Genomic DNA, 24,673 nt, shown 5'->3' on the forward strand with positions numbered 1-24,673 from the left:
TGTAAAATCTAAATGTGAACAGTAACTTGGAACTCCAGCTGCCAAAAGTATAACATTTATTTAGTGAAATGAAGTGAAGTAGAAGTGCAAAGTAGCATAAAATACTAAAATAATGTACAAGTATGTCAGAGTTGAACATAAGTGCAGTATTTGATAATGTACTTTCAGCACTGTCAGTGACACACTGCACCCTTTTTGCGGTCACATCATTAAACCATTATGTTCTCTCCATTCTGCCAAACACATTATTTATTACATGTCTGTCTTTCCGAAGAACCTCGCTGCTGTTTATTGTCTTTGTTGATTCCCAGGCAACTCGTGAGGCTGCTCTGCCTCTGAACTTTTACTTTCCACTGCTGCTCTCGTATGTGAAACCAAGCCCAGAAAACTAAACATGCCTCGGCAAACCAATTCACCAGCATGTTTTAGTCGCAAAATATTATGTATATCAACCAAAAGCACACACATTTGATTTAAAGTCACTCATTGCAGTCACACAGAATAAAAAAATAGTCTCTTTCTCTTTCTATTGTTTCACAAATCAGACTAAACTGATTATCCTGTTGTTGCACTCAGTGTTCAAGAGCATTTTATCACTTTGGATAAGAGCATCAGCTAAAAGCCTGTAGTCTAAGTGACTGATGACTTTGTTTTAACATGAACAGACAGCTCCACAGAGAGCCACGGTCCAACAGACGGCTCGGCTTAGACTGTTTGTAGCGATACTGACTAAAACTCTGCTAATCTGAGAGCCAGGGGCCGACAGTCTCTGGACGACCAGGTGGTCCCCTTCTCAACGCAGGAGCTAATAGTGTGTGTGTGTGTGTGTGTGTGTGTGTGTGTGTGTGTGTGTGTGTGTGTGTGTGTGTGTGTGTGTGCGTGCATGCGTGTGTTTGGGGGGAGGGAACTAATTAGAGCCAGACTCCATGTAAATAATCAGTACTTTTAGTATGTATAGAGCCAGACTCCATGTAAATAATCAGAACTTTTAGTATGTATAGAGCCAGACTCCATGTAAATAGTCAGGACTTTTAGCGTGTATAGAGCCAGACTCCATGTAAATAGTCAGGACTTTTAGCGTGTATAGAGCCAGACTATATGTAAATAATCAGGACTTTTAGTGTGTATAGAGCCAGCATATTTCCACATGTAAATGGGTTAATTAAGGGTTTATTTCAACCAAACCAGAGTGGTGATTGTTGGAACCGTGAAAAAATGAACCAAGACGGCTTTTGATAGTTTTATTTAGTTTCTGTCTACTTTGACTGAAGTGTGTTTTACCATGATAAAAGTACTGATTATTTACATGGAGTCTGGCTCTATACACGCTAAAAGTCTTGATTATTTACATGGAGTCTTGGGGTAACAAAGTAAACCCTGACCCTGCTGTAAAGATACATCAAAACACACAAGCTTAAAACCATTGCTATTTTTATCTTATAATCAGTGTGGCTGTTTCACTTTCATTAATGTTATTTTGTACATGAGAAAATCCAGTAAACTAGTTGGATGAAACTGTACTGTCACATAGAGCATGAAGTACTTATTGTTTACTTTCACTATTTCACACACCTACAAGAAACACTTTCTGAAAAGCAGGGCCAATGACATTACTGTGTTATTTGTAAGCAAAGTGGTTTGATTTTGGCATGTGCATATGGGGGCGAGTTGATGATGAGTGATATTACCGATAATGGAAGCAGCTCTTACTTCTGTGGAAAAAACCACCCTGATAATCAAACATGATGGCCTGCTCTTCCCAGGAATCCAACTCAACACACACACTTGATCTGCACACTGTCTGTCTGTCAGTGTGTGTGTTTGGGGGAAGGAAACTAATTAGAGACCATCAGCTAGCAGTCACTGGGGTAACAAAGTAAACCCAGACCCTGCTGTAAAGATGCATCCCTATCTGCGTCTCGTGCTTCTACAGAGATATCGTAGCACACCATGCTTAATAAGCTAAATAAATAAATGCTTGTTTTATAGAACAAAATAAGTACTCTGATTTCTTACTTGAATAAAGTAGCATTACCACAAAAATATATTAAAAAAAAATACTCCATTAAAAAGTAAATGTCCTGAAGTTAAATATTACTTAAACACTCATGGTAGTGCTGCACAAATAATCAAATATTAATCTCGATCACGATTGTGGCTACTCACAATTAAATGAAAATGATAGACTGCGATATTGACGTTTAAAATGCATGCTCCGCTCATAGAAAAACTCTGCTGCATATCAAATCAAGCGCTTCCTAAACTGACAGTTTAAGTCTAACAACATTGTGAAAGTAGTGAAAGCAGTGTAGCTAATGAAAGCCAGTGACCAGAGTTTTTTATGAGGAACAACAGTAAAGTAGCCATTGTAAGGCATCGCCTAGTCTCGCTTTGCCAGACAGGAGGGTCTGGCTAGTCCACACAGCATTCCGGGATGGGAGAAATGTGTGCTCTGGTTTATTGGCACAAAGGATATCTGGCCGAAAAGAGTGACATCTGGCGGAATTTCCGGCGGCAATGGAGCAATCCCGGAAGTGGAATGTCGTGGATAGACTGGCATCCCCCAGCCCATGACGTGGGTATAAGTTTTATTGGAGCACATAGATCACCAGCACAAACTGCACAGCCTCATTATTAGTGGCTAAATGTTCCTTCTCTTAAAGAAGAGAGGTCAAGCAAGTCAAGGCTACTTCCAGTGAGCAGAAGGACCATCTGAGTGATGCAGATTAGATATCCCGACTGATTAACTGGGTTATAATGACATTTTGAGCAGAGAAAACCAAGTGCCGGCCTCAAGCTTCAGTGTTGATTCATGGCATTCTGGGTGACCTTGCTACAGCATTCTCCCACACAAATTAGGAATTAACTAATTAATCATTCAGAAAGGGTTAGGGTCAACATCCAACAGTTGGACACACAAACATGTACAGTAACACCTGAGGCCTGCTTAGTACAACTGTAGTAATGTTGATGGGACGTTGGTGGAAACAAAGGAAACAGTTTAAGGTAAAAACTAAAACATCCTCAGTTTACGTCCAACCAGGAAATGTTTTAGCTGATCCCTTCTCTCTCTTCCTTTCAAGTGTAAAACTGTCAAATCAAGAAGACATGCCAAAGATCATCTGCAGAGATAAAATAAATAAAAATGTTTAAAAGATAATCTTACTAGCTCTTTTCCAAAGTGTTCAACCACATCTCACAGTCTTTAATAGCAAATTGAAGTCGGCTCACTCACTAAGACCAGTGAACGACAACTGAGCAAACTCCAACTGGCTGATGAGGACTGTGAGATGCAACTGCAAGCTCCAGAAAAAAAGTGAACTTTGTTGTCAAACACATTTTGAGTATTTTGAGAATTAACTTTCTAAGCAGCTCTGTGAACTTGTACTTAGCTAGCACGTTAGCATGTGACAATGCTAACATGTTGATGTTCAGTTTTGCATTTATTTGATCATAAAGCAAAGTATTGGACACATTTTTGACCTGATGATGGCTCTAGTTGAAAAGTTAAGTCACCAAAGTTATTACAAATCACCTTGAGGAGGAGCTAAAAGTGTGTACTAAATGTCATGGCAATTCATCAAATAGTTGTTCAAATATTTCAGTTCAGGACCAAAGTGGTGCACTGCCATCCCCAGAGCAATGCCGCTAGTATACCTATAAACTAACTATTTCTCACACTCATGTATGTTTACAACAGACAGGAATTTAGCTGGCAGAGCTCCCAGCCTTTCTCTGAAACAGTAAGCGGGAAACTGGGCAAGAGCAAATAAATACCTCATATTCGCTCTGAACATCTTATGCTCTACTCAGGGCTCTAGAGTGCGACCAGTTTGTAAGGGTGTGACTAAGATTTTTCCTAGGTCGCACCGGTGCATCCAACGTCCTCGCATCCGCTGCCTCTCCACTAACGAAGCAATGTCGTTTATATCAATAGTTTATTGTTGCGTTACATGACCCATTTCTTCTGTAAAGCCGTGCCTGTGTTTGGATCTCTCCTCCGCGCAGCCCCCCCATTCACTCACACACGGTTCCCTGCAACATGGAGAGACACAGCGCCGCTACACACTGCTGACATTTGTCTACAGTTTTAATTGTTATTAACACAGCTGTATATTGTTAAGTATGAGAGGGAAACCTGTATTGGTACCAGTGTTTCCGCTGGTAACTCTCTGTTATTGCGGCCGCCACGGCGAAAAACACAGAAGAAGTTATTGAATGCAACTAACTTCAGTTCGTTGAGTAATAGCGTGTGAGACGGAGCCTGCTGGACCTGGGCGAGAGATGTGACCCATGGCCACATTATCATAGTTCATAAAAATGCAGCCAGGGACGATACAGATATTTCATACACAAGACGTGTGTAACGCCGCTGACCCACCAAAGCGCATTCGACCCATGCTGGACCCATTCATAATGAGTCAGCCGTCACTCTGTTAGTAGCATACGCGTCAGTCCATCGCACTCCCCCTCTCTCCCTATATGAGCTTCTGGGCTACCCGGGTCTGTTATTGTTGTTGAAAACAAGTGAAGGAGCTTTCTCAGAGATATGTTTTTTTAAATATATCCCAGGCTATTTATTTCAGATCATTTACATGTGTTGCAGCTGTATATTTTCAAATTGGGAAGGAAACCCTGTCTTTGCATTTTATTTTAATCACATCTGTTTCAATAAAAGAGCTTGTGAAAAGTGGCTTTGACTTAAAACTGAACATTTAGCCCACTTTGTAAAAAATATATATTAGAGATAGAGATATATATTGTGTATCGCCATTCAGCCGAAAAATACAGAGATATGATTTTTAGTCCTGGACTAGTGGAAGATCTGATAAGAATCAGTGTGGAGGGGCCCAGTTTGGAGAATTTTGATGCTAGGGAGTGTGGCAAGCTGGTTTAGCCAAGGCCAAAGGGGAAGAAGGCCAGATTACAGGTGTTGGCCATCTGAGGGGCATTTGACAGCAAGGGGGGACCCGCTATAAGACTTTGAGTACAGTATAATTGTGATTCAAATAAAAAAATATTTTTACCAACACCTTATTCTTATCGTTTAAAATAATTGATGTAATATATATATGAATGTATATGGAGCGTGATAAAAAGGTGATCTTGAAATTGTGGTGTTAATGGCGACGCGAGGAAAGATTTGGGTGCACCTAAAGTTTGTGCTGGTGCACCTAAATAAAAAAAGTTAGGCGCACCAGTGCGACCAAGGCAAAAAGTTAGTCTGGAGCCCTGTCTACCATTCAAGTTTTCTGAGTTCATATAAACACACAAAACCAATATATTCAAATCCAAACACACAAGCTAAAACCATTGCTAGTTTTCTCTTACAATCAAAAAGAAAGAACAGTCCCGTCAACCACACCCGCTGGAACGGATAAATATGTCATCAGAAAAGACGAGATAATGATGAAAAGATTTTCACACACTGCTGGTTTATTATAATATAAAATGTCAGTGTGGACTGTGACAACATGCAAACATTAAAAAAACAGAAGCTGTTTCACTTTCATTAATGTTGTTTTGTTCATGAGAAAATCAACACTTCCAGTAAACTAGTTGGATGAAACTGTACTGTCACATAGAACATGAAGTACTTATTGTTTACTGTCACTATTTCACACACCAGCAGCAGGGCCACCGACATTAAAAGGGGTTACCGTGTTATTTGTAAGCAAAGAGGTTTGATTTTGGCATGAGCATATGGGGGCGAGTTGATGATGAGTGATATTACCGATAACATTTATCTTGATTGTTATAGTTTACTATTTCAAATTTCTATTTTGTTGTTATTTTCTATTTAAGTTTTATATTTCTGTTTGTCTGTGATTTAACTGTCATATTGAGAGCTGCTAAAATGCATTTTGTTGTTGAAAATAATGACAGTATATCTAATCTATTCTTATGGAAGCAGTTTTTATTACTTCTGTGGAAAAACCACCCTGGCAACCAAACATAATGGCCTGCTCTTCCTAGGAATCCGACTCAACACGCACACACACTCGATCTGCACACTGTCTGTCTGTGTGTGTGTGTGTGTGTGTGTGTGTGTGTGTGTGTGTGTGTGTGTGTGTGTGTGTGTAGCTTACCCTTAAGGTTTTGCTTCCTACGCCCTAATGTGAATGCCAAATTAATTTGAATAGAATAAAATGTGTGTGTGAGAGAATAAGTATGTACTGTTGATGTTTACACACCCTTTTACAGTGGAGATTAGATCACACAGTTTGCCAATTTCCATATCATCACTTGAATAGTCTCGCTTTGCCAGACCATCCACACGCTGCGAAGCAGAGGAGGGTCTGGCTCTGGTTTATTGGCATTTCTTTAACCCAATCACAATCATCATCAAAAACTGTGCGAGAGAAAACTCAGATTGGACAGATAGTCTAGCTAGCTGTCTCAATTTACCCTGCAGAGATCTGAGGAGCAGTTTACCATAGTCCTCAGAAATCCACCAAATTTAAAATTCCAACACAAAGAAAGCGGTAGGAAACGGAAAATACATGCATCCGGCAGAATTTCCTGCAGCACCGGAGCAATCCTGGAAGTGGAACGTCAAAGATATAGACTACCACTTTAATGATGCTGTATCCACTGCAACAGAAACTTGTGTATTGTTAATTTCTCTTTCTATCTATGTATTAGGATTATTTTTTTGTTTTTGACTAATCGATTAGTTGATTTACAGAACGAAAATCATCCAACACACATACACACACACAATTCAGAGTCCAGGGCCATTCACTGGAAGGTGAAGGTAGAGCATCTATTATTAGAGGAGTGTTCAGGAGCCATACTGCTGAGTTGTTGAATGTTTAATGTCTGGCCTGCAGGTGTTACAGTCGCAAAGAGCAAACCTCTGAGACCCTCTCAACACACACATTTTTACAACAACAGACACAAACACACACTGAGGCCTGTACAGAGACAAATGTGAGCAGCAGTAGTAAACTAGATGAGTGGATTCAAGTTTCAGAAAGGAAACAGCAGCACAATACACGGACAGACACACACACATACACACAATACGTCTGACAACTGATGGTGTAATTCCCAGCTATCGTCTGTAACCTAAAGCACATAATGACATAGGAACCAAAGCCTGCTCTGGATGAGGTAATGGTCAAACATATCTGATGACAGAGAGAGCTAGAGAGAGGAACAGCTCCCGACATGGACTGACCTCACATCCGTTACAAAATATGTGGTTTCTTTAATGAAATCTGGTTGGGGTTTCCAACAAAATAACATAAAGTGATTTTGTTTTGCAATAATCATATGAAGTATTTCACTTTTAAGATACATCATACACTACTATACATTTTTGAAACGCTTTAACTGATTTTGAGTTTTGCAGGGATAGGGCCCTACATGCAAACTACCCTGTCCAAAAGAGCTGTCTTGAAACGATATTATTTGGTCAATTCTATGTGCAGTTTGGGGCATAATTTGGTTCATAAACATGTTTGTTGAAAATCAGTACAGTAAAAGACCTTTTTCACAGCAGACATTTTAACTTGTCGTAGTAGGAAAAGCCCAAGTGAAATTGATAACATTAACAATGGCTCGGTTCCATTATGTGTCCCAGTAAGCTATTCTAGTAAGCACAATAGCAGGACCTTCCTAAGTGGAATGCACCTATTAATCATTTTATTAATGACACTTGTGCTTTTCCTACCATGACGTGTCAAAATGTCTGCCATAACAAAAGGTCTATTAACCAGTACAATACATTAGCCAATATTCTTTTCTTTTTTTTAACATAAATGCATACATACATAGAGGGCAAACATTTTTAATAAAGATTGCATTGGACTGGGTTATAAACAACTAGTTAGCGAAACATGTACTGAGTCTGGTGGACAAACAATGTAGGACTGACACAGTTTCTAAATAAATATACTGTAAATTTGTCTTTTTTCTGTTGTGAACTTTTTTACTTATCAGTGGACATGTACTGTATGGCATTATGGTTTTAATATTATTATTGGTTGATCTCTAGGTATCAAATTATGAGAAAAGGCTAGCTTCCCTTCTAGCTCAAAGGAAGCACCAGCTGGCTGGTGTTAACTGCGTCAGGACACTTCAGACTGTATCAGAAAAGATCTTGATAGAACATTTTCTATTTCTTTTCAAATGGTTAAAGCTTTCAGCCTGTCTGTGCAGCAAAACAAATGTCAACAGTAAGCATTAGCTGTTGCTGTTTGCCTCAGTTCTGCCTTAGATTTATGTGATCTGTTAAAACTGAACAAATCCACCACTTCTCCTTCTAAATATCTAAACAACAATATGACGAACGAATAGCTCCTTATATACCCGTATCACCTATCACAATTGAGACCATTACAACTGCTTAGCTGTTATTTAATTCCAGTCTGAAAGACAACCTAAGTTTACTGGACTAAAGCTGTTTATCTGTATATCTGTAGTATTGAATATAGTATAGTATTTGTACAGCCCCATATATTAATATGGTGAAGAGACATCTTGCAAGTTGTCTCTTCACCAAGGTTACAAAAACATTACAATGCTGGAAAATGTCACCACACCTTTTCCACCTCAAATAGCATGATCATAAAATCTGACCTCAAACACAATAAATCCCCCAAATATTCATATATCTGTGGGGAGTGTGCCTTTATAACATTTTTACTTACAGTATATCTCTTCTGTTCTGAGCTCTACTGCCTCCTTTTCCCAGCACTCTATTTTAAACTAACATTTAGTATTAATGTATGTCTTTCTTTAGAACAAATTACAGCATGCCCTTAGCCCAAACAGTGACCAGGGAGTGGCAGAGCAGAAGGGAATGTTTTAAAAAGGGAAAGGATGTTTAACTTTGAGACATCCTGGATGACTTGGTCAATGACTGTACTGAAGCTGAAGACATTTTGTTTTTATAGTTGTATGATTATTTCCAGACATGCAGCAGCACTGAGACTGGACACTGGTTTGGATCCTCCCTGCGCGTAACAGCCTCCCATCTCATATATGTTTTATGAGATTGTTCCTCTCTGTAATGAGAATGTTGGGTGGCGTTGACCCTCGTGACTGGCAGATGCAGATAATGTGTGTGTCATGCTATATATCATCATCAATAATCATACAACAAACATTTCAAATCGCAAATTGCTACGCTCCCTTTGAGGTGGCAGTTTTCCTTTTTATGTAGATGGTCTAGAGAAGCAGTAGAGCTAATTAAATCCATGACATGTCAGAAAACAGCTCATGCAGCAGAGGTGGGTTCACTGCCGGACACTTACCCTGCTCAGAGCCGGATCTCTTCGACAGGAGATGCTGGGGAGCGATGCGACGGCCACTTCGGCTCCTATCCTGGCTCCCTCCGTGCATAAATAGATAAAGCTCTAGGTAGAAAAGGTCCTCCGTTACCGTGCCCGCATTTCTCCTTTCGTGTTTGGGGGCTCCTGGCAGATGAAGGCGGTCTCTAGTCTTCCTGCGCCCCGGGAGCGCAGCGCAGAAAGTCTGTGTAATCTCCGCAGCTCGCTCCGTGTCTCTGTGTCTCTGTGTGTCTCTCTCTCTCTCTCTCTCTCTGCCACTGCCCTCTGACGTCATGGAGGAAAGCCCCGTGTCGTCACCGCTCCTCAAGAACTTCAGCTGGCGTTTACTGTAAAAATCAAAATGTGTTTATGGGAAAGACGAGACAATAAGGAAACCAACTGGGCAGGGTTTTGTTTTGGTGGTAAAAGAAACAAACAGAGCACTGTGTACACAATGCTCTTATCACGGCACTTACCAATATGACTCCGCTTTGTTAATTCAAGGAGTAAAAACAGACAATAGCATCTGTGATTGGTCTTTAATCAGCCAATTAGAAGTCTTGTCTCATATCATCCTGTTTGTCCGCATGGATACAAGTTGAGACATGTCTACATCAGTGAACCTCTCCTGTGGTGGATTACTGCACCTCAGCACAGGTTTGAGGTAGGATTTGAGTAATGTCATTTTAGGCTAATTGATACCCCACAACATTATTAGACAAAAATATTTTTTACTGGGTTAGGGTTAGGGGTTAGGGGTTACCACATTTATTTAAGTTAAGATTTCACATAAAATATCCGTTCATAAAATACAATACATTGTTAAAGATGAACCATAAGTCCCCAACCTTTTTCTGCATGTGACCACTTAGATTAAAGTGTGTAAACTTCTGATGTTTCACAATTGGACTTTGACAATTCAAAGTTCAAAATATCTCACAAGCTATAATTAGAGAAAATAAAAAATAAATAAAAAACAGGACCGTTTACTCTTTTCTCTCCCATGAATCATCTCAATCTCTGGTGACCCTCATGTTGATTTATAAGCCCTCAAGAGACACATTTGTGACTTTGGCTATACAATAAACCTTAAGTCTCTACTATTAAAATGAATATAATTACTTTTTAACCGTGTATGACCTTAGTTTCCTTAAAAAAATCTGCACTCATGTTGACACGTTATTTCAAATGATTTTCATTCCCTTTGCTGTAGGTTTAATTACCAAACAGGGATTTCCTGCATGAACCACTGTACTGATTATAGAACAGTAAACATACCTGGAATTAGTTTATATTTAAAAAAACAAAAACAATGAAACCTACTTAAACGGGTAATGCCACTTCTTTTTATATTTATGTATTCCATTTTAGCTAGCAACTTCTTTAAATGGTTTTAAATTCTATTTATGTATTTTCATATTGCCTCGTGTTTCTTATATACTGTAGATGGCAGCTTCAGTATATTTTGCACTCAGTATATACAAGACTCAGAAACCAACCAATACTTCCTAACATGTAACAAACCTTTTCGGTACGTCAGTGCATTTGGGATAATTTGATGAAACAACTATTGTTTTAGGAAAATGCACCATGTACAAATTTGCACGTAATTACCAAAAAGCCACAATGCGCTGAAACAGGTTGTTTTTTTGCAGTTGGTAATCTAGCCTTGCCTATGTAAAGAATATTGCATTGTCTTGTTGATGAAGGCCTGGAAGAGAGAGACAAGTTTGTTTGTATTGATATACAAACAAACTTGTCTCTCTCTTCCAGGCCAAGATTATCCATCAGTGTCATTTGAGGACTAAAACAAAAGCAAACATCAAACAATCTCTGCATTTGTCTCATTTATTTTACAGCAAGAGGCCTAGGTCATTTAATTAGTTAACAAGTCTAATATGTATCTACAACTGCCAATTCAAAATGGCAGTTGTAGATACAAACGTGAGGGGTCAGGTGAAGAGAAAAAAAGAAAAACAAAAGGTTCACAGAAGTTGAAGATTTCAGGGAAAGCATGAGATTTATTAAAAGGGGAAACATGAGGAATATGACAACTACAAGCCCCATAGCACCGCAACATGATTACTTATATAAAGTATAAGGATTCCCTCCATTTTCTGACCCCCCCCCCCCTCCCCCCCTCCCCCCCTTCGTCTGTCCACCCACCCGAGATCTTTTGCCAAAATCCAATTCTTCGCCTTGGTGGGAATGTAGCAGGCCAGCATTCAACCAGCTGAAAGAGAAAGGAGAGAGAGGGGAAGAAAGGTTTTGGGTGAATTACAGAGTAAATTAAACAAGTCAGGAATGATGACATTTTTAGGGGGTAATTTAAATGCTGGAACTGCCAAAAGCAATGGACAAAAAAAAAAACTTTAAAGTGCTCAATTTAAAGTTACATTCATTTAAGGGTGAACAAAACAAACAGCAAGGTTTTCTGTCAGGTTTCTAAATCTCTACGTTCACAGCTTTCAAAAAGGTGATAAATAAAAAGAACTAAGGCATCATTGAGCACAGGAGGGAATGTTAAAAAGGGAAATTTAGCATGAAATTGTCTCGCTGAGCTGAAGAAGGGACAGAAATCTGCCTACTGGGCCTTCTGAACATCTGCTATTGTTTTCATCACAACAACCCCCGAGAGTATACAAACACATCAGTATTCAAGGGAAAGTGCAGGTCACACAGTCTGCATGCAAGATGGTTCCACTGAACACAAACACCAGGTGACTACAGAGGAAACTAATAGGTCAAGGAGAGAGAGGATTCAATCCTCAAAAGCCAGATGTCACAGGAGCGTTCCAAGGAAAAGTTTCCAAAATGTCAGTTATTACTTTTGTTGATAAGTTAAGATTTTTTTGTTCTACAACTCCCATTGTCAGTGGATAGACATTTAAGGTGGGAGAGTGTTGGGGGATGACACACAGCAAAGGGCCACAGGTCGGATTTGAACCCAGGCCGCTGCAGAGGCCTCAGCCTACATAGGGTGCACGCTCTTACTGGGTGAGCTAGAGGCCGCCCTGTTCCAGGAGAATATTTTTATAGAACAAAACATAGTAAGCAAGTACTCCAAGTACACGCCTATGGAACAAAAAGAAAGGTAAAAAGACACCTTTGGGAGCAGCAGAAACAAAAGCCTTAATTTAAAACATTTCCGAGAAGGAATTTTAATGAAGGTTTGAGAGACCAACGTCCTTCAGCTCATCTCTTTGATGAGTTCGCTTCACGCAAACACTGATGTCAGCACACGAGACATCGACTCCCATCTTTGACTTTCAATGTCACTGATAAAAATAAATTTAAAAAATGCACGTTTGTTTATCCACCAGAACTCTGAACTCTGGGCAGTGATATGAAAAAGAACACATTGCCCAATTTTAAAACAAACTTAACATTAGGTAACAGGGAGTTAATAGAACAAAGTGCTTTAACAAGTGCTCTACATTTAAAAAACGACGTCACATGCATACAGACGTCACACATTATTTAGGTCTGCGGGAGGGATTCAGCTACTTCAGCTGTACAGTCTGTGCAGTAAAGTGCATATTGATAAGACAATTAGCCGTTATCAATCAAAAGCCGAATTAATTTTCAACCAGTCGATCTTCAATACGTCCAACAAGGTCATTCATGGAGTCCGAGAGAGAGGGGAGAGCAGGAGGAGGAAGAGGAGGAGATTATACTGAAGGATGAACGAAGAAAGGGAATATGTCCTGGGTGAGAGGTCACAGTAACTGATGCATCATTTAACCCCGTTAACCAGGCCCACACGGACTCTGTGCGCGCAGAGTTCCGTAGAATTTTCCACAGGAAAATAAATAAATAAATACAAACTCTGAAGGTTGACTCAATAGAAATAAAATGGAGCCAAGAATGAATACATTTCATTTCTGTGGTTAATACATCTCCACAACAATCTTTCTGGATCACAGCTAAAAACTATTTTCTTTTAAAATCTGCAGATTCTGTTTGGGTCTGCTGATAACTAGGAGTTCTAAAAGTCGGATACTGTGGAGGTCCCCCTTCAGACAAAATCAAGACAACCGCACCCCCATTAAAAGTATGCAAGACTAGCTATTAGCAGTTCCTATTTGCAGTGTACCCATAGATGTGCAGAAAACTATCACAGGATCATTTTGATACTAAAGAAAACTTAAAAGCGATACGATTGTTAAGCAAGTTCTGGAGTTTTAAGTAGCATCTTTTAGTGGATTTATGGACATTTCTTTGCAAGGAGCATTAGGGATAATGATACCCTCAGAACGTGTACGTCACACTGAATCTAAAAATATGTGCCTCGTGTCTGTGTTCAGAAGTTCTGGCTCTTAAAAGGAGTGCAATTTAAAGGTTTTAAAGTACCTTAAGTGCTTACATGAGCGGTGTGTGACAGCCATAGAAGCAAACTACAGTCAAACTGCAATAACTAACTTCCTGTCATTTTCAGATCATCGGCATGCACCTGTCCATTTACCGCCTTGCCTCACAACTATAAGTAAAATTGTAACCTATTCCATGTTCTGGATTTCAGGTTTCATTAAATCAGTTTCCTCAGCCTTGTGTTTTTTCAGCTAACTTTTCAGCAATAACATCATGCATCATGTTCTTTTCCCTAAAACTGTATTGTACTGTAACGGCCATTGCTGTTTTATGACACATCATGAAAACCCAGAGAGAAAGAGAGGGAAGTTCTCTCTTAATGCTACAAGTTAAATCCAATTTGAGAATATTATAAAAGGCAGCAGAAAATGACTGGCAGGTTGGACAATGTATGTCTGATGCTTCTAATGTGTTTCTAACTTTAAGGAATTAAAAAGCAGAGGAAATATGAATGGAAAAACAGGAGCTTAACTGAATGTGCACAAGAATCCGAGACTAAGGAAGAGAAAAGGGCAAAGTCATCGATTAAACAAGAGCAAACCTGTCCAGCAAAGGCCAACAATATGCAACAAAACATCAATATTTTCTAAACACCTTCTGGTGAAAAGTAGCTAAATGTCAAAACATTAAATGTCATTTCTATATTAAATGAAAGGCAAAAGCAGCAGCAGCAGCATAGAGCTAAGTGCTTTGTTTTGTGGGTAATGTCAGTTCATATCAGTTCTACATTGTTCTCTTTCAGACTTGATTTTGACTTTAAATCCTTTCTGTTTCTACAACAGGGATCACACGAGCGGAACATTGTGAATTTCTCTAATCATCGTCCATGTTTACACATCGCAAAGTTACATTTTGTTGCCACTGTGACACTTGATCAACCTTTGTATAATCTCCACATTTGAAGGAAAAAAAGAACCAGTTGAAGGGGATACGGGAAGGATAAAAAAGGTTTTCAAATGAAGAACTATTGGTCTTTACAGGCGACGGCACGGGCGGGTTCTTCCGTGGCAGCGGAGAAGGCAGCTACGATGGAGGCGAAGACAACATCTGGACTCAGGGAAGCGTTGACGGCCGTGTGCAGGCCCCTGGCACTGTAGTACTGCACAAGAGGGACGGTCTGCCGGTGGTAGGCGTCCAGACGGGAGTGCAGCGTCGTCTCGTTGTCGTCGCTGCGGCGGATGAGAGGCTCGCCAGTCAGCTGAATGCAGACAAGAGGACAGAAAACAAATGAGAAGAGGCGCAAAGACCAAGAAATTAAACCGATTTGAAATTTATTGTAAGGAGGATAACCCCTTGAGATGAAGCATCTCGTTTTCGAGAGGGTCCTCGAGACATAAGACAAAGACAATACAGCACATGTACATTCACACTCGCTAAAGCTCTCCCTCATCCCGCCTCACCCGCCCAATCCTTATTGGAAACAAATGTATAAAACATATTGCAGTATTAAGAGGGATGACAACATTTAGCCCATACATACACATATGTATATACATACATATACATTCATAATATACATACGCACACCTACACCCATACTCGCATGTATACACATAAATAAAAGGAAAGGACAAAAAGTATCCCAAATATTTGGGTATATAAAACAAAAGTCCAGTCACACAAAGGAAAACATTTACAGCAACAGTTTGCATGCAAGTAAGTAAAGAGCAATGTTTTGAAGGAGTGCAAAGAAGTGACAGATCTTAGAGAGCCTGGCAGGCTAGTCCCGTCTGAAGGGGCTTTAAATGTAAAGGTACGTCTACCACTTTGTAGATGTTTAGCAGAGTGAAGAAGGGATATTCAGTGTGTCTCAATCTATAGCTGGGTCTATATGGAATTAAATATTCCTTCAGGTAAGGAGGATAAACTTGTAAGATACATACAGTTTCACAATGTGTCTACAATGAGGCCAATGCTCTTGAGTTTCTGCTTTCATACTGCAGCTTTATCAAGTGTCCCTGTATCCCTCTCGCTACTTGTTGTACTGACATCCCATGTTTGTGTCAACACAGGAGCTTTTGGAAATCTCAGCCTTCTTTCTAAGCCAGAGGTTTGTGTGTCTGTGTTCTGCTTTGTTTGCCGATGAGCCACATGTCTTCATGTGTTACACATGAACGTTCCATATTAAAATACAACTTTCTCGTCCATGTTATTATAAAATGTGTTGTTTTTGCTACCAGTTACATTCATTCAGCCACGGCAGCACCACAGAAATACAATAAATGGCCTCATGTTACCTTACATAAAAATGATCTCAATGCAGCTTTAAATTTGAACAACAGAACCGGTTGACTCTTTTAAATCCACTTTTTAGAAACTACATATTCCACAGAGGAGCGCAGACCATATTGGTCATAGTCCTCATTAAGTAAATGTCATGTGTTTCCACCAGGAATTTGTTTAGCTTTGATAGTGATCTTTGATAATTTTACATCATACTAGCTTCAGCCAAGAGCTGCTTGCAGTCTTCTGCATGTTTGACCCTTTTGCTCATATATGCTGCACAAAGGATTGTGGGTCAGAATAGCCAGAGAAGCATGCTGGCTTGGCATACTGCATTTGGCATACTATGTATTGGGACATACTAATTGGAACACAAGGGAAAAATGTCCAAAATATAAAAATACATCTTCTGTAACTCAGTTTCTTCATGTAAAACTACTATTTTGTGATGCATGCGGATCTAAAAAGATGAATCAAAGGGATGACGGCTTTTAACCAAAAACACAATTAAGAGTAAATGTCCCCTGTAGCGTTTAGTCAAATACTGTCTTTATATGTTTTATGTTCTGTGTGTTCACAAGCTCTGTTTATGTATGTCAAGTAGTCTTTGTATACTGTATGTTACATGTCTTTTATACTCATTTGGGTTATGCAAGGTTTGTGGGTTTTTGTAATTATTTGTATAACACCTATGGCAAAACTTAATAAAAAATAATTAAAGAAAGAGTAAATGTCCCCAACATTTTATACGTTCAGATTGCATCAAAGCCCTCAAGTCTGAAGCTGACTGTCACCAATTTCCAGCTTGGCAGAGAATTTAGGTAGGTGGCAGTTTAGCCAAGAGTGGCTCTAAGTGGGTTGAATGTGAAACTACTTACGTCATCCTTCATGGGCTCTTTAGGAGGGTTGAACTCCTCATGGTAGGAGCGGCCACTTGGCTGATGAATTAGTCTGGGGAAAAGGAGGGGAGACGGAGAGAAGAGGTGGAGGAGGAAAGGACAAGGACGGAAAAGAAATCAGAGAGCAGAGGAGGACAGATGAGGGTTAGACAGCCACAGTGACTCACTAACTACTTAACTGTCCTTTTCACATCCTACATAATGCCCTTGTCCCACTTGGGCTTGAAAAGGCAGCAGCCAGCGTCGTCCTCCTCACAAAAGACAGAAAACTGTGACGCAATAAAAAACACTAATAAAATTGTTCACATATTGTCTACTAGCACTGACATGTGAAGGTCTCTAAAAACCAGTCTGCCTGTTAAATGTGGGGGTCAGTGTCAAATCAGAGCAGAGTTCTATTAAACTGTTGTAAAAGAGTTATGTGAATAATGATATGTTGCACAATGGGGGCAGCAGAGCTGAAGACATGGAACCAACAAGACATTACCAGTTAAGTTGTTATAAAATGTCTGTTTTTCTCTTCAGGCCTCAACCTGTAGAGCTTACATAAATGAATCAGTGCCAGGTCAGACCAGAAAGTGACACAGAGAAATTGATCAGAGCATCTTTACAGAATAGGTGGCACTGTAACCTTGGTGATGTAGTGACTATTTGCAGGATGTGCAGTGGCTAACACCGTAATATGTGTAACATTTAACTGCTTTTGCAAAACAAATTTAAATGCTGTTAAAAAAAAAAAAAGTAATCTAAAAGAAACATACACTTCAACAGATTTCAGTCCAGTTTTAACTGACAGCTAGACACATTTTCACCGGTCAGCACTGTTGAGACGATATGAAATTGGTCAACGTCAAAGATTTGAGTGCCCAAGTTTGCCAAAGTTGAAATGAACTGATCTTGTTCTGCAATTTCGCTGTTGAAAGCTGGTGTGACTGTTGCAGAAATAATGAGAAATATATTAACTAACTTTCTAACAGAACTGTGTGTCCTTATCATATAACACTTAACATTTCCCCTTATATGAATTTGAATGGTTTCTGGCACCTTATAGTGAGGAGGTCACCTTTCTTAATAGCACTTGTGCCTCTTTGACTTTGTTTGCTTCATCATTATTAAATCCTGTGTTTCTCAATGTAAATGTGAGTGTCACTAATGAGCTGTAGCTTTAATCTAATATTCAGTTTTTTGTTCTATACACGTGTCCCTTTGGAGACTCATTAAAAAAACAGTTTCACCGCACAGTTTAAAAGTACACAGAGGCACCGAGCAGCTGTGGTATTCCGCACATTTCATCAGGGACACGTTGACTTCTTTAAGGATTCAACCTGTGACCTTCCAGCTGCAGGAGGCTCTCAAACCCCCTCAGGCCACCTCCTCCGTTAATCGCGTGCTTTCACGCTCCACTTCTCTCCAGCCCTATCTCACTGTCCCAGACTCTTCTGTTCACATGAATCAATCTACCTGCCCGGGTGGATTTAACACGTAGACAGAATGAGGAGCTCATCAGCCAAAAGGAAAAGCACCATCCTGGGAACTCATAAACCACTGTTGTGCCTGGGACATAAAACAGATTGGATCCTCTCTCTGGTCTTGAATAATTCATTCTCTCTCACGCTGGCTCCTACCTGCCACAGATCCTGCGGACCAACAGAGAGTCATCAACGGCGAACTCGATCACAGAGTCCAGCTTCTCGCGTCTCTTGTCCAACAAGTCGTCCAGCTGCAAGAGACAAACACAGAACGAATCAAACAAACAACATGACAGACACCGCCACCATTGATTCAGTCGCCCCAACGACGCACCAATGCCCTGCATCCACTAGCCTGATTGCCATATTAGCAGTATGCAGCACTACCACTTTGCTTTTTGTTTTTTTGGTTTGTTTGTGTTTTATATATTTATTTATCATCATTTATATGTTTTGGTTTCCTTATACATTATTTTTACACTGCCTACTCAATGTAAGTGTGGTTGTGTGTATATGTGTGTGCGCTTCGGTGTGTGTGTGCGTGCGCTTGGCTATGTCTGTGTGAGTGGGTAAGCGTGAGAGAGTTGGAGGGTCAGAGAAGAGAGAGCGTGAATATGGGTGAGCATAGGGATGCGTTAACATTATTTGCCATTGTAAGCATTTAACGGCCTGATCTAATTGGTCTATTCTGTTTTTTTTTTTTTGTCTTTGTATAAGTTTGCCTTAGTTGTCCGTTTGATTTTGGGGGGGGGGGTCTTGTGTATCTTCACCATTTGGCTGTCCCATGCTTTGTTATATGAATACTGTAATCCTCTCACTTCGTATCTGTGAGAACTCCTGTACATATACTCTTGTATTGAAATTTCCATAGATAAATCAAACATAAAAAAGAAAACATAGGACATGACGGATATCTATTGATCAGGCTTTTTCTTTTCCTTCCACTTTTCTGATAGGATGACTAATAATAAAACCATCAGTTAATGTCTGAAATGTTAAATATAAAAAGGTTTTGCTGTTGCCGAATGAAAAATTCACCAGTTCAGACACACCCTTCCTTTCTCTCGTTCTTTTCATTTTTGCTTTGATTTTCAACACGTTATTATTAGAGACATGCCTTTATATTCCAGAAGTATATTTGATCATACTTTAGTAGATGAGCTATTCTCATTTTTCATGTTAATTTGCAGAGATCTTCCTCCATGATCTTTCATGAAGTTTTGTTTTTGAATTTGGGAAATAATGTTTTTGCATTTTAGTGGAAAATCTTACTGAAAGAATGTTTTGGCTGAAAAAAGCTGCTATCTAACCATACTGCAGTGGTGGTTTTGTAGACAGTGGTCACTCCCTTTCCTTCGTGTGCGATTATCCTTTTTCGCTCCTTTTTTAAAATGTTTTGTATTGTATTAGTGTTTGTTAGTGGTGTCAATACGTTCAATGTAAGAATGTCTCCTTGAAATGAACAACCTGTCATGTCCATATTGAATTGCAATAATAATAATAATAATAATAATAATAATAATAAGAAGAAGAAGAAAATAAAAATAAATAAATAAAAGCTGCTATCTGTCCTCCAAAAAGGGGCAATGCTTTAGCTTTAATGAAACATCAATGTATTATTTGTAGGTATATTATGTGCGACCAGGCCATTTTTGAGTACCGCCTCTTATGAGAAATAAAACGTTTTTTTAGTTTTACATTGATGCATTTCACTCATCTGTCAGTGGAAATTAAGGGATGCAGGACTTTCTTATCTTGTGAAGACTTTAAAAACAATTTACGTAAAAAATGCAGGGTTTTTTTATTTTTTTTATTCGAAATAACTGTCAGTTTGTCTTGCTAGGATTGTAGCCTCTAAATTGTGCCGTTAGTGCTAACTGCTGAAATTTAATGAATAGTTCAACATTTGGCAAACAGGATTGTTTACTTTCTTGTAGAGAGTTCTATGAGAAGATAAATACCACTCTCATGTGGATGAAGTATGGAGCTAGAGCCAGGATCAGATCTCTAAAACTCATTATAATACCACGTTGTATCTCGTTTGTTTAATCTGTACACAAACCAAAATGTAAAAACAAGTTGTGGTTTAGGGGAGGAACATCCTGGATCTATTTCACTCTGAGCGCAGTGATTTCCTGTTTTGTTTTTCTGGGAAGAAGGCAAATAGGCAAATTCTCTCTATTTTGATCTATTAATTCCACTCCGTAAAGTTTCACATGATAACAGCATCAAATCAAATCCTAACCATCTCTGCTTGTTTGACTGTGCGAGGAAATCCGTCCAACAGGAAGCCGTTCCTGCAGGGCGCTGTGTCCAGGTTCTTCTCTATGAGCTCCACGACCATCTCATCACTGACCTGCAAGTGAACAAAAGACAATTCTCTCATCCATCTACTGACACTGTAATCTGCTACATTCTGCATAGCAACAGCTCTGCACAGGAGGCACATTAAGAGAACCAACAATACTATGGCCTTTACTAGAAAACACACAGTTCAACTGCTTCTGATACATAAGATTTCTTCACTGACCATACAGTCATTTAACATCCTCCATTAGCAGATACTTAATTATGCAGTATTAGTTATTATTAAGTAATAGTATTACTTTTCTCCATATATGGCTTAGCTCCAACTTGAAGGAATGGAAATTTCTCAGGAAAAATCTGGTTTGCTGTCTTACACTTGTTGCACTCCACACTTGTGTTTTAAGGCCATTTTAGCTGTTAATGTCATGGAAGACAAACAAAACACGAGACATGTAGTCATGTGGGACTCAACATGAAAGGCTGTAACGTCAACAGAGCCTCAGAGAGGGCTAAAAAAGCAGAGAAAGAAAAATACACAGAGCTCATGAGAAGCAGATGAGCAGAAACGTTACCAGTTTGCCAGCATCCATGGTTTTCTTGAGCCTCTGGCCGAGCTCCGAGCCTGAAGCCACCATGGCCCTCAACATGTCTCCGGTGGCCAGGTGGCAAACACAGTAATGCTCTGCTAGCCGAGGGGCCTGCAGGGAGAAGCACAGAGATGAATTAACTATTAAAGTTTTAAATTATCACCTCGTACTGGATGAAGACAATGTTTGGTTGTGAATTTTAACATTGTTCTTTCCACTGTTCTGTCAGAGAGCCAACCACCTGTATTGTTGGCTGTTAAAAGCATAAAAACTGTGTATTTTGGCTGCGAGACCAAAAAGTTTTCAGCAGCAGGACCGAGCTACATCTCATATACAACGACAACAACAACATATAAAAACAACTACATATACAACTCTACTGATAAGTCGACTAGATATTAGGAACACCTCCGCTCTAATAATGAGGTGAAAGCTTTGTTCCCGGGTTATTTTTTATTTTTATTTAAGTTGCTCTCAGGAGATGAAGATGAGAAGAAGTTACAGGACTGGTTGTGCTTTAAGAAGCAGTACCTTAACATTTTGCTGGCTGATGGCTTCATCTGCATACAGCATGCACCATATGGAAGAAAGCAACATGCAACACAACTAAGGCTGCAAATATGGATTATTTTCATTGTTGATTAACCTACAGATAATTCTCTTGATTATTTCAAATGTTTCAATTGTTTTGTCCGACCAAATGCCAAGACACTCAGTAGACTATCATATAAGTAAAAGACGAACAGAAAGTCATCACATTTTAGAAGCTGGAATCAGAGAAAGTTTGACATTTTTGCACAACTTATTTGAAAAATAACTTAAAAATATTAATTGAATAACCGAACAGTTGCTGGTAATTTTATGTTGACTGAGTTATTCGTTTTAGCTCTAAATACAAGAATCCACCCGTCCAAAACAGTTGAATCTTCAGAGCACTCAATAAGTGGGATTGCCACAGAGTGCTTTACTGAGAACACAGGACTCAAACGAGATCACAACACGTGTTAAAGAAACAAGATACTAAACAAACATGCCAGAGCAAGTTGTCTGTGCACTTCAACACGATACTCAATATATCATGATAAAAAACAAAGAAACCAGCAAATCCTCACATTTAAGAAGAAGGGGAGAGTGTATACTTCCAGACAAAGCACCCATTCTCTTCTCTGCTTCTCTTCATATTCATCAGATTCATCTACCAACCCTTATAGAGCTGGCTCAGGTTTGCCTTGCACCAGCTCTTAATTATGCCGTTATAGTTTTAGATTGCTGGGGTCTTCCTTAGACACACTAAGATGCTCTCTGCTCTCTCTTTCCATCTGTGTGCCTTCATGTCCCAGAAATGCTTGTTACTAATTTTGCTCTGGGGAGGACCCCCCCCCCCCAGTCCTTATGTTTTCTCGCCCGCAGTTTTCCTTGGATTAGGGTGGCACCTTGGTCCTGCTCGACACCATTTACTACTACAACTGCTATTTCTAGTTACATTATCTTTATTGTGACTATAATTGTCACTGTTCATCATACCCCCAACCGGCATCTCAGACACCGCCCACCTAGAGCCTGGGTCTGTCCGAGGTTTCTCCCTATAAGGAAGTTTTCCTCACCACTCGAGGTTTCTGCATAACAGGAAGTTTTTCCTTGCCACTTTTGTACTAAAGGCTTGCTCTTGGGGCAATTATTGGAATTGTTGGGTCTTTGTAAATTATAGAGTGGTGTCTAGACCTACTCCATCTGTAAAGTGTCTTGAGATAACTCGTTATGACATTGAATTGAACCATTTTCTCATGATAAAAACTGATGCCTGCTATCTTTTGACTTATTAATTTAAATCGACTACTGATGAAACCACAGTACAGTCCACAGTAACACTAAACAGAAAATGAATTTATGCTGACTTTGATTATATAGTTAGTTTATATTTTGGTAACTGCTGCTCATGTTCACACTGTTCATACTGTAAAATCTTGGCATATTCATGTCTTTATTCTATACATTACTCTGCACTTTACGGCTTTTTGCACTTTTGGTTAGATGACAACTACATTTTGTTTCTGTGAGCATTGCAAACTTTTTATTGACCAATTAAATAATGTTATTGACAACTAAATTGCCTTTGAGGCTGCCCTGCAATTAACCTTTAGTCTTGAGTTTAGCACTGTGTGTGTAAATGGTACAACAAAAAGATGACAAAAGCTAACCTTTGACACCAGAGTTTTAGCTAATTGCGTGCATACATACATATTTCGTAATGTCTCGAAAACTAAATGAAGTTGTTATAGTAACGTTGTTATAGTAACGTTAGTTAACTTCCCTATTACACTGACAAACACATTTAAGAGTAATAAAGCTATCTTAACGGACTGTCCAGCTGTGTTTTCCTGAGAGTTGTAGTCACAAACAGAACCCGGTAAAGCCAGGTAGGTTAGCATTGGCAGCATTAGCTTATGGCTTGTACTACTACCGACCATCTCTTAATACATCCATGCCGACCATGCGTTAAATGCTATAGTTGCTCCAAGCTAACGGCTAACTGGTAGCTCCGTTAGCTCTCCCTCTTACCTGGGTCCCCTTCCCGGCTCCGGGTGGTCCGAGCAGGATGGCACGAATCCCCTCCTGCACATCGGCTATCGCCTCCTTCAGTTGCGTGCTGGGGGACATGTCTATAACGGGAGACCACCAGGGCAGAAACTTTAGTAAAGTCTGTCTGTGTCGTCCTGGTGACACTTTAGCCAAGTTCAGCCAGGAAAGGAAAATCCTCCGCCTACTTTCTGCTACGACAGTTAAAACCCGCCCCATACAGGACAATAAAGGATTTTGATTGGCCACAAGACTGTTCTGTCACTAATTATGTGCGTTGATTGGATGAAATTTGGGTGACGCCACGTTGAGTAACATCCGAAAAAGGCTTGTTAAATATGTTAAGGAATTTAAGTAATATTTAGGTTTTATTTTATTATAAATTAGTGCATTTATTGTTGATATTATTTACTTGTCTTCTTATTTATTTATTTGTTTTGTAGAATCTTAACTCAAAGTTCACTTACTTACTGAGATAACTGATAACGTTACTGATGCTTACTGATGATGAAGCTTTTTTCTGAACTTTCAACTGCATCAGTAACGTTACTGATGCAGTTGAAAGTGTTTCATTTTTGGTGTTGGGAATAGTGCAAAATAAATAAACACGGTAAATAAAATGTATAAGCAAAAGCCTACTTACTGAAGCAAACTTCTTCTACTGATATGAAATGCGGTTTGAAACTCGTATGAGTTATTTAGCCTATTTATTGTGAAAATCATTATTATTTTATTGTGAGAGAGGGAGAGAGAGAGAGAGAGAGAGAGAGAGAGAGAGAGAGAGAGAGAGAGAGAGAGAGAGAGAGAGAGAGAGAGAGAGAGAGAGAGAGAGAGAGGTAATTTCTGCAATTTCTCTTGTTTTTTAATTGTTTGTTTTACCCTTTTTCCACCAAAACAACTCTTTCTGCCTTATCAACAGAGGAACCTCATCACGTTCTATATAAAACCCTAAACTAAATAAC

At 39.4% G+C, this 24,673-nt stretch overlaps 2 protein-coding genes across 3 annotated transcripts in view; both read right to left on the reverse strand.

The window, feature by feature from the left end:
* Positions 1-9,681, reverse strand: part of rnf19b (ring finger protein 19B) — a 41,237-nt gene extending 31,556 nt beyond the window's left edge. For both annotated transcript variants that reach the window (XM_078267041.1, XM_078267040.1), the window contains exon 1: positions 9,264-9,681. The gene's annotated coding sequence lies outside the window, so the exon portion shown is untranslated. The remainder of the gene's footprint in view (positions 1-9,263) is intronic.
* A 1,431-nt stretch (positions 9,682-11,112) lies between these two features.
* On the reverse strand, positions 11,113-23,890 carry ak2 (adenylate kinase 2). The gene is made up of 7 exons (XM_078267811.1): positions 23,694-23,890; positions 21,120-21,245; positions 20,486-20,596; positions 18,397-18,491; positions 16,751-16,823; positions 14,628-14,847; positions 11,113-11,511 (listed from the first exon to the last, which is right to left on the reverse strand). The coding sequence occupies exons 1-7, from the start codon at positions 23,790-23,792 to the stop codon at positions 11,504-11,506; spliced, it is 732 nt and encodes a 243-aa protein (XP_078123937.1). The 5' UTR covers positions 23,793-23,890; the 3' UTR covers positions 11,113-11,503.
* Between the last annotated feature and the right edge of the window lie 783 nt (positions 23,891-24,673).

The sequence above is a fragment of the Sander vitreus genome, chromosome 14 (genome assembly GCF_031162955.1).
Source record: "Sander vitreus isolate 19-12246 chromosome 14, sanVit1, whole genome shotgun sequence".
NCBI classification, from domain to species: Eukaryota; Metazoa; Chordata; class Actinopteri; order Perciformes; family Percidae; genus Sander; species Sander vitreus.